General features: G+C 43.3%; 1 protein-coding gene across 1 annotated transcript in view; it reads right to left on the bottom strand.

Moving 5' to 3' along the window:
- Positions 1-11,888: 11,888 nt before the first annotated feature.
- Positions 11,889-12,861, bottom strand: part of SLC35D2 (solute carrier family 35 member D2) — a 49,711-nt gene continuing 48,738 nt past the window's right edge. Inside the window, 1 exon segment of the mRNA XM_058565362.1 lies at positions 11,889-12,557. Within this exon segment, the coding sequence (XP_058421345.1) occupies positions 12,455-12,557 (103 nt within the window). The 3' untranslated portion in view covers positions 11,889-12,454.

Here is a 12,861-nt window from a genome sequence, read left to right as displayed (position 1 = left end):
ATTGTTCCCAACCCTTTCTAGGGCAAAACTGGGAAACACTTTTTTAAGTGAATATACTTCATGAGTCACTCAAAATTTAGGACTATTTGAGTTTTACTTCATATCTTTGATTTTATATTTGGATCGTTTTTCTCTGATACTGAAAATCTGGATTCCTAACAACATATTTGCTTTCTCCTCTGGGGTATGAATATATTTGTTTCTTTTGCTTTCTTTTTTTTCAGACAGTGCACCTTTTTTTTATTCTTCATGTTTTAACTTTGTTTTATAAATGTGTAAAGGATTTATGTGGTTTCAAAGTCAAATTTACAAGAGAAAGTGCATTTAGAAAAGTCTCGAGTCTATCCTTATCCTCTCTATTCTATTCACTTCCTCCTCCTATAGGTAAGCTTTTACTTTTATTTAGATTTCGTTATTCTCCCATTTTTTAACACACACATACATATGTCTTTATATAAGTATGAATCATTGTATATAACCCATATATGTGTGTACAGTAGTGCCCCCTTGCCCCTTGCCTGCAGGGCACATGTTCCAAGACCCCCAGTGCATGCCTGAAACCGTGGATGGTACTGAACCCTGTGTAGACCATGTTTTCTCCTATACACACACACCTATGATAGAGTTTAATTTATATATTAGACACAGTAAGAGATTAACAACAATAACTTCTCTTTGGCATACACGAATTGCCAGCATCACTACTCTTGCGCTTTGGGGCCATTATTAAGTAAAATAAGGATTACTTGAACTCATGCACTGCAATACTGAGACAGTCATCTGATAACCGAGACGCTATGTCGGTAGCACATACAGCGTGGATCCGCTGGACAAAGGAATGACTCACGTCCCGGTGCGATGCAGCAGGATGGCATGAGATTTCATAAGGCTATTCAGAATAGCACGCAATTTAAAACTTATGAATTGTTTATTTCTAGAATTTTCTATTTAATATTTTCGGACTGCAATCGACCTCAGGTAACTGAAACTGCAGAAAGTGAAACCGCAGATAAGGGGGGACTACTGTATATGCATATATAAATACACACATAAATACAGACAGACAGACACATTTTTACCACCTCTACCTGTTTTTTTTAGATGAACAGCAGCGTTACACACTTTTCTATAGCTTCTTGTTTTTTACGTAACAATATATTCTGTAATCACTCCTCATGGAATAGAAATATTCTTCTTTTTTTATTTTACACCTACGTAGTGCTCTGTTATATGAATGTACCACATTCATTTAAACCCTGTGCATAATCTTTTGGGTTATTTCCAGTCTTTTGCTATTATAAATAGTGCTGCAATAAACAGCCTTGTGCACGCAACCTAGAAGTAGAATTGCTAAGACAGAGGGTAAAGTCATATGTCATTGTGCTAGATATTGTCAAATTTTCCTTCATTTTGCATTCTTACTAACAATATATGAAGGTGTTTGTCTTCCCACTGCCCTACCAGTAGAGTGTTTGAGGTTTTGCTATCCAAGAGGTGAGAAATAGCACCCAATGATGTTTCTTTTTTTTTTTTAATTTATTTTTTTTGTGAGGAAGATCAGCCCTGAGCTAACATCCATGCCAATCCTCTACTTTTTGCTGAGGAAGACAGGCCCTGAGCTAACATCTGTTGCCAATCCTCCTCCTTTATTTTCCCTTTTTCTCCCCAAAGCCCCAGGAGATAGTTGTATGTCATAGTTGCACATCCTTCTAGTTGTTGTATGTGGGACACCGCCTCAGCATGGCCGGACAAGTGGTGTGTCGGTGCGCACCCTGGATCCAAACCCCGGGCCACCAGTAGCGGAGCTCGAGCACTTAACCGATAAGCCACGGGGCCGGCCCCCCAATGATGTTTCAATTTAAAATATCTTATTAGTAAGGTTGAAGATATTTTCATATGTCTCAAGGCTATTTGCATTTTTTCGGTAAATTTTCTGTTCCTATCTCTTGCCCATTTTTCTGTGTAGTTTTTGGTCTGTCTCTTGTCTGTATTTAGAAATTACAGAAATTCCAGTTCTCTTGGAAATCTGATTAGACAGACATTAGACCTTCTCACTTCATCCATGAAGTCTCTGTTCACTAGCTCTTCAGATTTGTCTGATCATTGTTAAATGAATTCATTGTGGTTTTATTTTAATGATCTTAATTTCACTTCTGGAAGTTCTTTTTCAAAACCGGGACTTTTTTCTTATACTTTTCTGTTCCATTTTTTAGTTAGATATTTTTAGTTTTGACTTTCCTTTTCCTTAAGAAATGGTATTATAATCTGAGTTTGAGAATCCCAGTACAGCCATGCATCACTTAACAATGAGGATACATGCTAAGAAATGTGTCACTAGGCAATTTCATCGTTGTGGGAACATCATAGAGTGTACTTACACAAGCCTAGATGTTGTAGCCTACTACACACCTAGGCCGTGTGGTACTCATCTTAAAGGCCCACCGTCACACATGCGTCTGTTGTCGACTGGAAGGCCCCTGTGCCGCTCACGGCTGTACCTGCAGGCTCAGCGTTGCTGCCCTTGCTGCTGCCTCTCACTTTCGCTGTGTTGTGTTTCTGCGAGTTCTCACTCAGGATGCCCTGTTTCCTTGTGTGTTTGATTATCTTTTCCTGCGTATGTCTCACTTTGCTTGGAAAATTCTCTGTGGGGTTTCCTGATGAAGCCGTGTTCCTCCACAGAGGATCTGCATTTACTTCTACCAGGTGCCTGGAGGGACTACCAATTTAGTACCAACTGAATTTATGGCTTGAATTATTTTTTTAACCAATCAATTAAAATGAACTTGGTCTGCCAAGACACGACATGCTAGCCTGTGTTGGTAGGTCACAGGATGGTTGCCTTGCCATCTCCACCCACCACTAACTCCTCTGCTCGGTGTCAAGGCTAATTTCTTGCAATCCAGGAGCATGTTTCTTCTAGATCACTCTTATCCTGAGTAGGTAAAAGCCTTTTAGGATTCCAGCTTCATGGAAAGAGGTTCTTATACTAGCCTCTTCCTGAGTCAATTTCTGTCCTCATGCCATCAAAACTGAAGCTCCAAGTCAGCCCATTCAGTAAATGTAGGGCTAATGTGGTTTCAGTGCTCAGTGCACCTCTCTGTATTGCAGCTTACTCCTAGACTAAAGTTTCTTGCTATCTTAATAATTTTTGATGCTTTTAATAAGATTTTTAAGAATATATCTTCCTCTACCCACAATAACAAGGATAAATGTCAGACATTTTGTTGCACAAAAGACGCCAGACACAGAAAAGTGCCGCATTAGCTCTGTTTTGTAGTAAAATTAAGCCAAAACTTAGGGCCTTAAAACAACATCATTTATTATCTTACAGTTTCTACGGATCAGGAATCGAAGCGTGGATTAGCTGGGTGTCCCTGGCTCCCAGTCTTTCACAGGCTGCAATCCAGGTCCAGCCAGGGCTGCAGTCCTCTCAAGGCTCAGCTGAGGAAAGATGCATTCCAACCTCACACACGTGTTTGTTGCCAGGGTGAAGTCCCAGTCCCACCCCCGCCTCCAGCTCTTCCTTGCCATGTGGGCCTCTTCATAAAGCAGCTCACAAAACAGCAGCTTGCTGCATCAGACCAAAGAGGTGACAAGAGTCAGAGAGACAGAGAAAGGCAGAAGCCACACTCTTTTGTAACCTAATCCTGGAAGGAACATCCCATCACTTTTGCTGTATTCTGTGCATGAGGACCAAGCACACATTCCAGGTCCCGCCCACACTCAAAGGGAGGAGACGACACAAGGATGTGAATAGAAGGAGGCGATCCATTTTAGAAGCTACCTACCACATGTACATAATATATGATGCCATTTATCTGAAATTCAAGAACAGGCGAACCTAATCTTCAGTAAAATAAACCAGACCCTGGTGTCTTGGTGGAGGTGCAGAGACTGACTGATTAGGGTCATGAGGAACTTTTCCAGGTTGATAAAGATGTTCTATATTTTAATAAGTAAGAGCATTCATGGGAGTATGCCTTTATCAAAATTCATTGTACTGTACACTTAAGGTCTGTGTAATTTAGTGCATGTAAATTACATCTTAATTATAAGCAAATTTTATCCTGTAGTTATTTTTGGCGGGGTGGAGAACTTAGCACTCCATGTTGTCAGAAATGGCAGTAGCAATTCACTTGTGTGCTTGGTCTTAGAGCAAATTTCTCTCCTTTACTTTTCAACATCAAAAAATGTATTCAACCCCATTTAAGAGATTAAGAAATCACATGACAATATCTGACTATGAATTCAGAAAAGCTTTTAAATAAATTTGTATTTTACTACTCACAACAGAACCTCAGTGCATTTGAAAACCAAATTCTTCAGTGTGGAGACATGATATTTTTCAAGTTTCCATTAGCTGTTGTTTTCGTCCCCACTCAAGAAATGCAACTGAGTGAGTGATGTTATTACAGCAATAAACATTAACTCCAATGTAAAACTTTTAAGTACATTATTTTTAAAGCTCAATAAATAGTAACAAAAGTTTCCTTGCCATACATCTAGCAACTCTGCATAGCATGGAGACAAATAGTTTGAGAACTGGGCCTCCGGAACTGGGATCAAAAACTCAAATGCCTGCAGACAAATCAGACAAGTAACATAAATGGATGATGTGGACCAGGCACCTCACACTATACTCTCCAACATAGGCAAATACTAGAGACAATTTTTACTTTCACAAATAAATACACTCTGTCCCATTTTCCTTGAAACTTTGGCCCTCTTGACTTAGCCTTTATTTTCCTGCTGTCCTCTTAACTCTGTTTTAAGGAAAGCAGCACTACAAGCACACTGATGACTAGAGGCTGACACTCGGTCACACCATGGGTGACACAACAGGGGATGGTGGAGAACACGACAAAATGGAAACTGTCCACTCGACCTCAGCTCCAGCTGACTGTTGCCCTGTGAAAATTCTGGCCCAGTTGGCAAGTTGTGATTTTTTTAAGTGGTGCTAGAAATCCAGTTTCTAATGTGAAATTTCTCAATTTTTATAAAAAATTTTATTAAAATGACAGAGATGGAATATAAAGCAACAAGCTCAAAAACCATTTTAATAGTGCATGGACTAAATAAAACACATCTGTGCAACACAGTTGGCCCATGGACTGAAAGTGTAAGGTCTCAGATTAGAGAGATGAATTCATTTAGTTAACTGGAATGGGCTGTGTTTGATGGTGCAGGAGCAAGGACTGGGGCTGTGCGAGGAAACGGTGAACAGCACTCAGCACGCAAGTTCACAAGGTCACCTCTCCCATCACCGCTGTGGGGGTGGGGAGAACGGGATGGCAGAAATGCATAACAGCCGGGGGCACTGTGAGAGACATCAAGTCAGGTAAGGCCTAGCCCAGAGATGGGCCCAAAGGGGATTTCAGATTCAGGACACTATGTTAAGGACAAAGTCAAGGACATCTTGAGGTAAAAGACATGGGCAGAAAATTAAATACAGAGGAAACACAACTAGTGTGCAAATGTGTGAAATAATATTTAACCTCATACACTATTAGAAATGCAAAATAAGTGAGTCAAATACTACACAAGCACAAATTAGTAAAGAGAACTTCAAGCTGCCGCGCAGTAGTCACGAGGACGTGGCGAGAGTGACATTCTTCACGTCTCAGTGGGAGAAGATTCCACTGCAAAACTTGCTTGAAATGCACTCTATACAAAGCACATTAGTGGTTGCCTAGGGCTAGGTGTGGGAATGGAGATTGACTACAAACGGGATGAGGGATCTTTTTTGGGTGATGGAAACATTCTAAAACTGGATTGTGGTGATGGTTACACAACTCTATAAATTTACCAAAAAATCATTAAATCATACACTTACAATTGGTGAATTTTATGGTATTTAAATAATACCTCAAAAAATCTGTTTTTTAAAATTGGCAGAGCTAGGATGTAAACCATCTGATTCTAGAAGCTGCCATCACACAACTGCTGCCTCCCCGTACCATCACAACAGGAGAATAATATCACAGTTGGAAAATGCCAGTCATCTAGACACCAGCAATGTCCTCAACTGGTTTCCTAGATAAAATAATGCAAGTACTGGACCATCCCATTCAAAACTACACCCATGGTAACACTATCCACCTACTGCTCTTCAAGCCAGTACCCCAAGTTTGAGATGAGAATGCATGAACAACTCAGTCTAGAGGAATTGTCCCAAACAAAAGTCCCCAAACCTGGGGAGTTTCTGAAAAAAGGAATGGCCACCCTCGTGTAATTTTCAGTACCCCCAAAAAGCCAAATTTTCAGAATAGTTTTCCATCACAAAGCCACAAGGGCTAAGAGAGAACATAGAGTGGAGTCTGGGGAAGTACCAGATGTGGAGCTTCCATTGTTTTCTCCCCGTGGGGTCAGGAAACCCGACTTTCCCAGCATCAATGTGTGATAATGTGCATGGAGTTCTGCCCACCGGGGAAGCTCACTCAGGCCTCGGTGTTCAGTTTTTGTTGGGGCTCCATTATACAGGCATGACTGATTGCCCTCGAGGCTGGTCTCAGTCTCCAGCCCCTCCAGGCATCACCCACAGCGCCCACCCAAAACCCTATTATTGGTCTTTCTGTCGTGGCCAGACGTGATCCTAAATACATTGTTAGACTCTCCAGTATGATCCTAAGTCCCCAGGCAAACGACATTCCTTTCAGGTTTAGCATTCCAAGGGTTTAGGATTCTCTCTCAGAAGCCAAGGGAGAAGGCCGGATATCTTTTCGGGTAAGGTTCAATTCTTGACTCACAGACTGCCTCTTCTGGGCAAACTCTCCGAGCCACTGCTCTGGCTGCTGGGCAGGGTGGCAGCCTCTGGTCTTGTCAGCTTGCCTCTCCCCAGCGTGGAACCTCTGCCCTACAATCAAGTGGGGGCAAGGGCGACTGGGAACACTGTGTTCTTGGCCTCCTGCACCTGGGGTAGAGCCTGGGTCCTGTGGGCTTGTGAGAGGGAGGCCCCGTCCCTCAGCTGCACTCACCAGGAACGGAGCCTCTTCAGTGTGCGGGAGATGAGAAACGCTGGGGGCCCACCCCTGCTAGGCAGATGCAGGACCACTTGATGGGGTGCTGAGAAGAGAGGGAGCCCCATCTTCTCCGCCACATGCATGGGGGCTGGAGCTTCCATCAGCCTGGGCTGAGGGAGGGGAGAGGAAGGGACTGGGTCAAGGCTCAAATGCCACAGACTTGCACTGCTCCTACCCAGTTTTATTAGGTTTTCTCAAATCAGTGTTTCTTCATTTGCTACATTCCCCTGGGACAATTTTCAGAGAACTTAAATGGTTGTTTCTTTACAGTTTTCTCTAGTTTTGCTTGTTTCACTGGGGAGTGGGTCCACAGAGCTCCTCGCGCTGCCGTCCCACCTGTTCACAGACTTCTCACATCCCACTCCAGGGAAGCAGTCACAGAGCTTGAATAGGGCTCTGTGCTGTGACACACCTGAGGATCCACATCTCTGTTCTGATCTTGGAATGAGGAGGCCATGGCAGTGAAACTCAGCTGCCTTCTCCCATGGCCTCTCTATCTCTGGCCCTCCAGCTACATACAGCTGACCACCACTGGCTGGAGAATGACCCCTTGCCACCAGATGGCAGATGCAAAATATGCCCCTGGACTCATTTACACCCATTCAGTCAGCAAACCTCCACTGACACTTAGGCCAAAAATGAAACAATTTCCTGAGAAAACATATTAATCTGGAATTTTCTCTTTCCCTCTAAAGCAAGAATCCTTACATTTCCGTGCCATGGGCCACAATTGCAATCTAGGGATGGCTACAGCCTCCTTGTCCAAACAATGTTTTAAATGCATAAAATAAAATACATAAAATTATAAAGGAAACCAATTACCAAAAGAAAGTTATCACAATATTTTCTGAATATAATGTACTAAAATAGGCTTCTTTATGCATATATTAAATAACAAGAACCAGTAGAGGCTCTAATAACTACCAGAATACTAAAAGTATGGTCGGGACCAAGCGCCTTCTCAAATCCCCCGGGGGGAAAAGGAAGATTTGGTTCAGCGCGCGCACCCTGATCCTCTGCCTTTCCGACCAGCCCCCACGTGATGCCGACGTTCTGCTCCGGGCACCACGCGCGGCAGAGAAAAGGCTCCGACGCTTCCCTGAGTGGAGATGGGAGTCAGAAGCCACACAGGTGGCATTTCCTGACCCTGGACGTCCCCAGGAATGGCTTGGGGGCTTCCGGCTTCATCCTACAGGGGCATACTTTCTTCTTCCATGTGTTTCAGTGTCTGGTGACAGAAAGCAACCTTGGAGATTCTGAGCTGCGGGACGCCCGCGGTTCCCAAAAGCTACGGAGTAGCAGCTACTGGTCAGCTGAGTCGGCAAGTGCCAGCGCTCAGAATGTAGTCACAGGGACGCATGCCCATGCACAGAGACCAGAAATGACTCACGAGTCACAGAAATGACTCGCCAAGACTTAAAGTTGAAGTGGGAGCCAGCGGGTGGTGTAGTGGTTAAGTGCGCGCGCGCGCCACTTCACGGCCCTGAGTTCGCAGGGTCGCATCCTGGGCGTGGACATCCACACCATTCATCAAGCCATGGTGTGGCTTTGTCCCATATAAAGTAGAGGAAGATGAGCACGGATGTTAGCCCAGGGCCAGTCTTCCTCACCAAAAAAAAAAGAAGTTGAAGTGATCATGCAAAAGGAAAAAAGTAACTAAAGACTCTGAAATTATTGACATGTGTCCGTTCACCATTTTCCTGACGGCAAAGAAAATATATATAAATAAAAATAATATGTAATAAAAGTATACATAATACATATATTGTATATAATATATATGTAAAATATATCTCTTCTCTAAACTAGGTTGTATTCTGTAAGCAAACTCAGCTGTTACAAAACTCCAGTGCTCCTGTACTTGAGATATATTTAATATATAGAAAAAATATTAACACAGCAGAAAAAAGTCCAAGTTAACAAATAGTGTCATTGTTATTAGCAGTACAATAGCCAGAAGTAAGCAAAACATCAAGGATATTAAACTAATTTTCTTTGTCCCATCCAGAGTGGTTTTCATGATTTTTTTTTTAATAAGAAAAAAGAAATCTGGAGACCTGAGGCATTGGGCACATTTCTTCTTCAGCTTCCTTGGAGCTCATGGATCCCTTTCCCACCACCTCTCTGCATCCAGCATCCTCAGCTAACCTTTATTCAAAAGCTAGGTTGTGGGGCCGCCCCCTGGCATAGTGGTTAAGTGCACGTGCTCCGCTGCTGGCGGCCTGGTCCAGATCCTGGGTGCCACCGACGCACCGCTCGTCAGGCCATGCTGTGGCAGCGTCTCACATAAAGTGGAGGAAGATGGGCATGGATATTAGCTCAGGGCCAGTCTTTTTCAGCAAAAAGAGGAGGATTGGCATGGATGTTAGCTCAGGGCTGATCTTTCTCACACACACACAAAAAAAACAAAGCTAGGTTGGAGCTCCCAGCAACCTCACACCTCGGGAATCTCGTTCTTCAGAAGGTGTAGCAGAAATTTCAAGTTTCAACCCAGCTACAAGGGCTGCTGGGCTGCTCCCAGGGTGCCCTCTGCTGGCCACACAGGGAAGCATAAGTCTTTCCACCCAGGTAAAAAGAAAAGGTCATTTAAGAAAAAACCAAGAAAGGTATTTGGATTAGCAAAAAAAAAAAAACTTAAATAAGAACCCCCATCCTCAGGCATCCTGGCTATGAAAACAAAAGACTGACCACATTAAGACTTTAGAGAAACACAAAAGCATCTTCCTTTAAAGATTTGAAGAATAAAAATTAGAAAAAAAATGGAAGAAAGCAAAAGCTTGTTTTTATATGTTTTGTTTTCTCACTGAAAAAAATGAATTGATGATTATATTCTTCAGATCTTAGCAGTTTTGGTCTCTTGGCTTCAGAAATGATGTTGATGATGCAAGAGAAGGTGGTTACACATCTTGGGAGCCCTAGGTCACTCTCTAGAAGGCTTTTAAAACTAAACTGAAACAATAAAAAACTGCAACTCAACAACAAAAAGACAAACAATCCAATTCAAAAATGGGCAAAGAATCCAAATAGACATTTCTCCAAAGAAGATATACAAACGGCCAATAAGCACATGAAAATATGCTCAACATCACTAATCAATAGTGAGATGCAAATCAAAACCACGAGTTATCAGCTGGCAGCCGTTAGGATGGCTACCGCAAAAAAAAGAAAAAACAGAACATAAGTGTTGGACACGATGTGGACAAATGGGAACCGTTGCGCACAGCTGGTGGGAATGTAAAGCGATGCAGCCACTGTGGAGAACAGTGAAGCCTAAACAATGGGGTTTGGAGAGCTTCCGGGTTGGTGAACACATTCACGTGTGGGGAGGGGGGGTGCACGTAGAGAGGGCGTGGAAGCTCCAAACCATTTCCCACGTGTCTGGTCCTAATCGTCTCTTCACTAAGTTGTACCCTTTATAATAGGCTGGTAATAGAAAGTAAAGCACTACCCTGAGTTCTGTGAGCCATTCTAGAAAATTATTTAACTTGAGGGTGAGGAAATCTGATTTACGGCCGGTTGGTCAAAAGCACCAGTGACCACCTGGGACTTGGGATTGGCATCTGAAGTGGGGGCCGTCTTGGGGGACTGTGCCCTCCATCTGTGGGTGCTAACTCCAGGCAGTCAGTATCAGAATTCACAATTGTAAGACACCCAGGTGGTGTCCAGCAAGTTGGAGAATTGCTTAATGAGAGGGAAAGACCTCACACATTTGGTGTCAGAGGTGTTCTGTGTGTACAGAAAATAAGCTTTCTTTTAATATCCAAAAGAATTGAAAGCAGGGTCCCCAAGACATGTTTGTACACCCACGTGTCCACAGCAGCACTACTCACAACAGCCGAGAAGTGAGGCAACCCCAGTGTCCATTGACAGGTGAATGGATACACAAAATGTGGTATATCCGTGTGATGGACTATTATTCAGCCTTAAAAAGAAAGGAAATTCTGACACACGCTACAAAATGGATCAACCTTGAGGACGTTATTCTAAGTGAAATAAGCCAGTCACAGAAAAACAAATACAGTGTGATTCTACTTACAGGAGGCACCTAGAGTGCTCCAATTCAGAGACAGAAAGTAGGATGATGGCTGCCAGGGGCTGGGGGAGGGGGGAATGGGTACACAGTTTCAGTTTCACAAGATGAAAAAGTTGTGGAGATTGGTTGCTCAACAGTGTGAATTTACTTAACACTACTGAACTGTACACTTAGAAATGGTTAAAATGGTAAATTTTATTAATTAAAAATAAAAAATTTTTTTAAGTAAATTGAAATAACACATCAACACAATCATTCCTTCATTTGCTGCCCTGCCCCACATCTAGCTCAGCTTCTAGAAACTTAGAAAGTCAGAGCTGGCCAGAACATGGAGATAATAGTTCAATTTTACGGATTAAAATAATGGAGGCCACAACAGCAAGGTGACCTGTGAAGGTCTCGGTGGGTTAGCAGTGGAGACAGGACCAGAAGGAAGAGCATCTGCCTCCCAGGCTAGGGCCCTACCTACTCTGCACCACAGCCCAGACGGACACAGGCCATTTCTTGATGGAGATAACAATAACAGTAATAACAACTCGCACCCATTCAGGGCTCCTTCCAGTGTTTATGGGAGGTCAGGCCTAGGAGGAAATGTGCCTTTGGTTAAACTCCACGACTCTGAATTTCAAAGCCCCCTGAAAAACCCTGGGGTAGGGTGGGGAGATGAGGAAAGAAATATGACCTACTTACATGTTTAGAGGGCTACCAAGCATCCTTTTTTCCACTGAGTTATTTTGTAATTCTTCCCAGCATGAGCCTTAAGAGGAATTGTACCCTTCAAGGCAGAGCGAATGATGGACTTAACTTCTGCCTGTCTACAATAATATCACAGCATGAAGCACGCAAATTATTTTTTATTTTACTTTGATGACTGGGAAAAGATACCAACATGTAAGATCGAATCAAAGCTAACAAAGAACTGTACTGGCAGTTAATCGGCTGATTTTATTAAAATAAAGACATGTCTGTTTAAACGGAACAAATGTTCTCACTGGCACGTTGCTTTGACTGGGAGCTTTGAAACTAAGACCGAGGTGCCGAGAAGAAAATAGTCGCCGTCACGGCATCGACCTGCCACCTCCTCCTAAGCACCGGCAGCACCAGCAGCACCGACTGGGGACAGCGGCCTCCTGGGCAGCGCTCCACCTGCGCACGACCCTCGGAAGGCTTATTCTGAGAAGATGCACTTGCGGGTGGCCAGGCTTCGCCGACACCTTTCTCAGGGGCATGATGGCTCACTTGCGGCGGCCGGTGAGGTAGACTCTCCCTACGTTTTGCAGACACCCTTGTTCATGCTTTAACCAGGGGGGGCCCAGGACCCAAACACCAGGCTTCACATGCCTGCATCTGGGATGCCCCCAGGCCCCAGTCTGCCAGTCAATCTGCAGTTCTGCCCCAGATTCTAGCCCTTCAAATCCTGAGGGATGTTTTCTTCGTCCACAGGTTGTTTCGGTTTTAACTGGCTGCTTAGAGTTAGAAAGGAATATCTCAAGCCCCCAGCCATGCTGAAAGGAAAAAAAGAGTGAAAATAAGTCAATCCTGTAGCTGGGACGGCCAGCAGCTGCTGACATCTTTATAAATACAGTCAGCTTAACCGGAAATTATGGAGCCTCTTGTTTTTCTCCTCAAGTTTGTATGTTACTTGATGAGAATTATCCCTCTTATTTACAAATCTTTTGGGGTAGAAAAAGAGTAGATCAAATCTAACATGGAAGCTTGAAGAGAAAGTCAGCACCTGGTTATTATTGAATAAACTATACACTATTGTACTGAAATAGCATCCCATGTCTGAGACCCCAACATGCCTTT

The sequence above is a fragment of the Diceros bicornis genome, chromosome 22, assembly GCF_020826845.1.
Source record: "Diceros bicornis minor isolate mBicDic1 chromosome 22, mDicBic1.mat.cur, whole genome shotgun sequence".
Lineage (NCBI taxonomy): Eukaryota > Metazoa > Chordata > Mammalia > Perissodactyla > Rhinocerotidae > Diceros > Diceros bicornis.
Note: the sequence above shows the minus strand (reverse complement) of the source record. Positions and strands in the feature narration are given on the sequence as shown.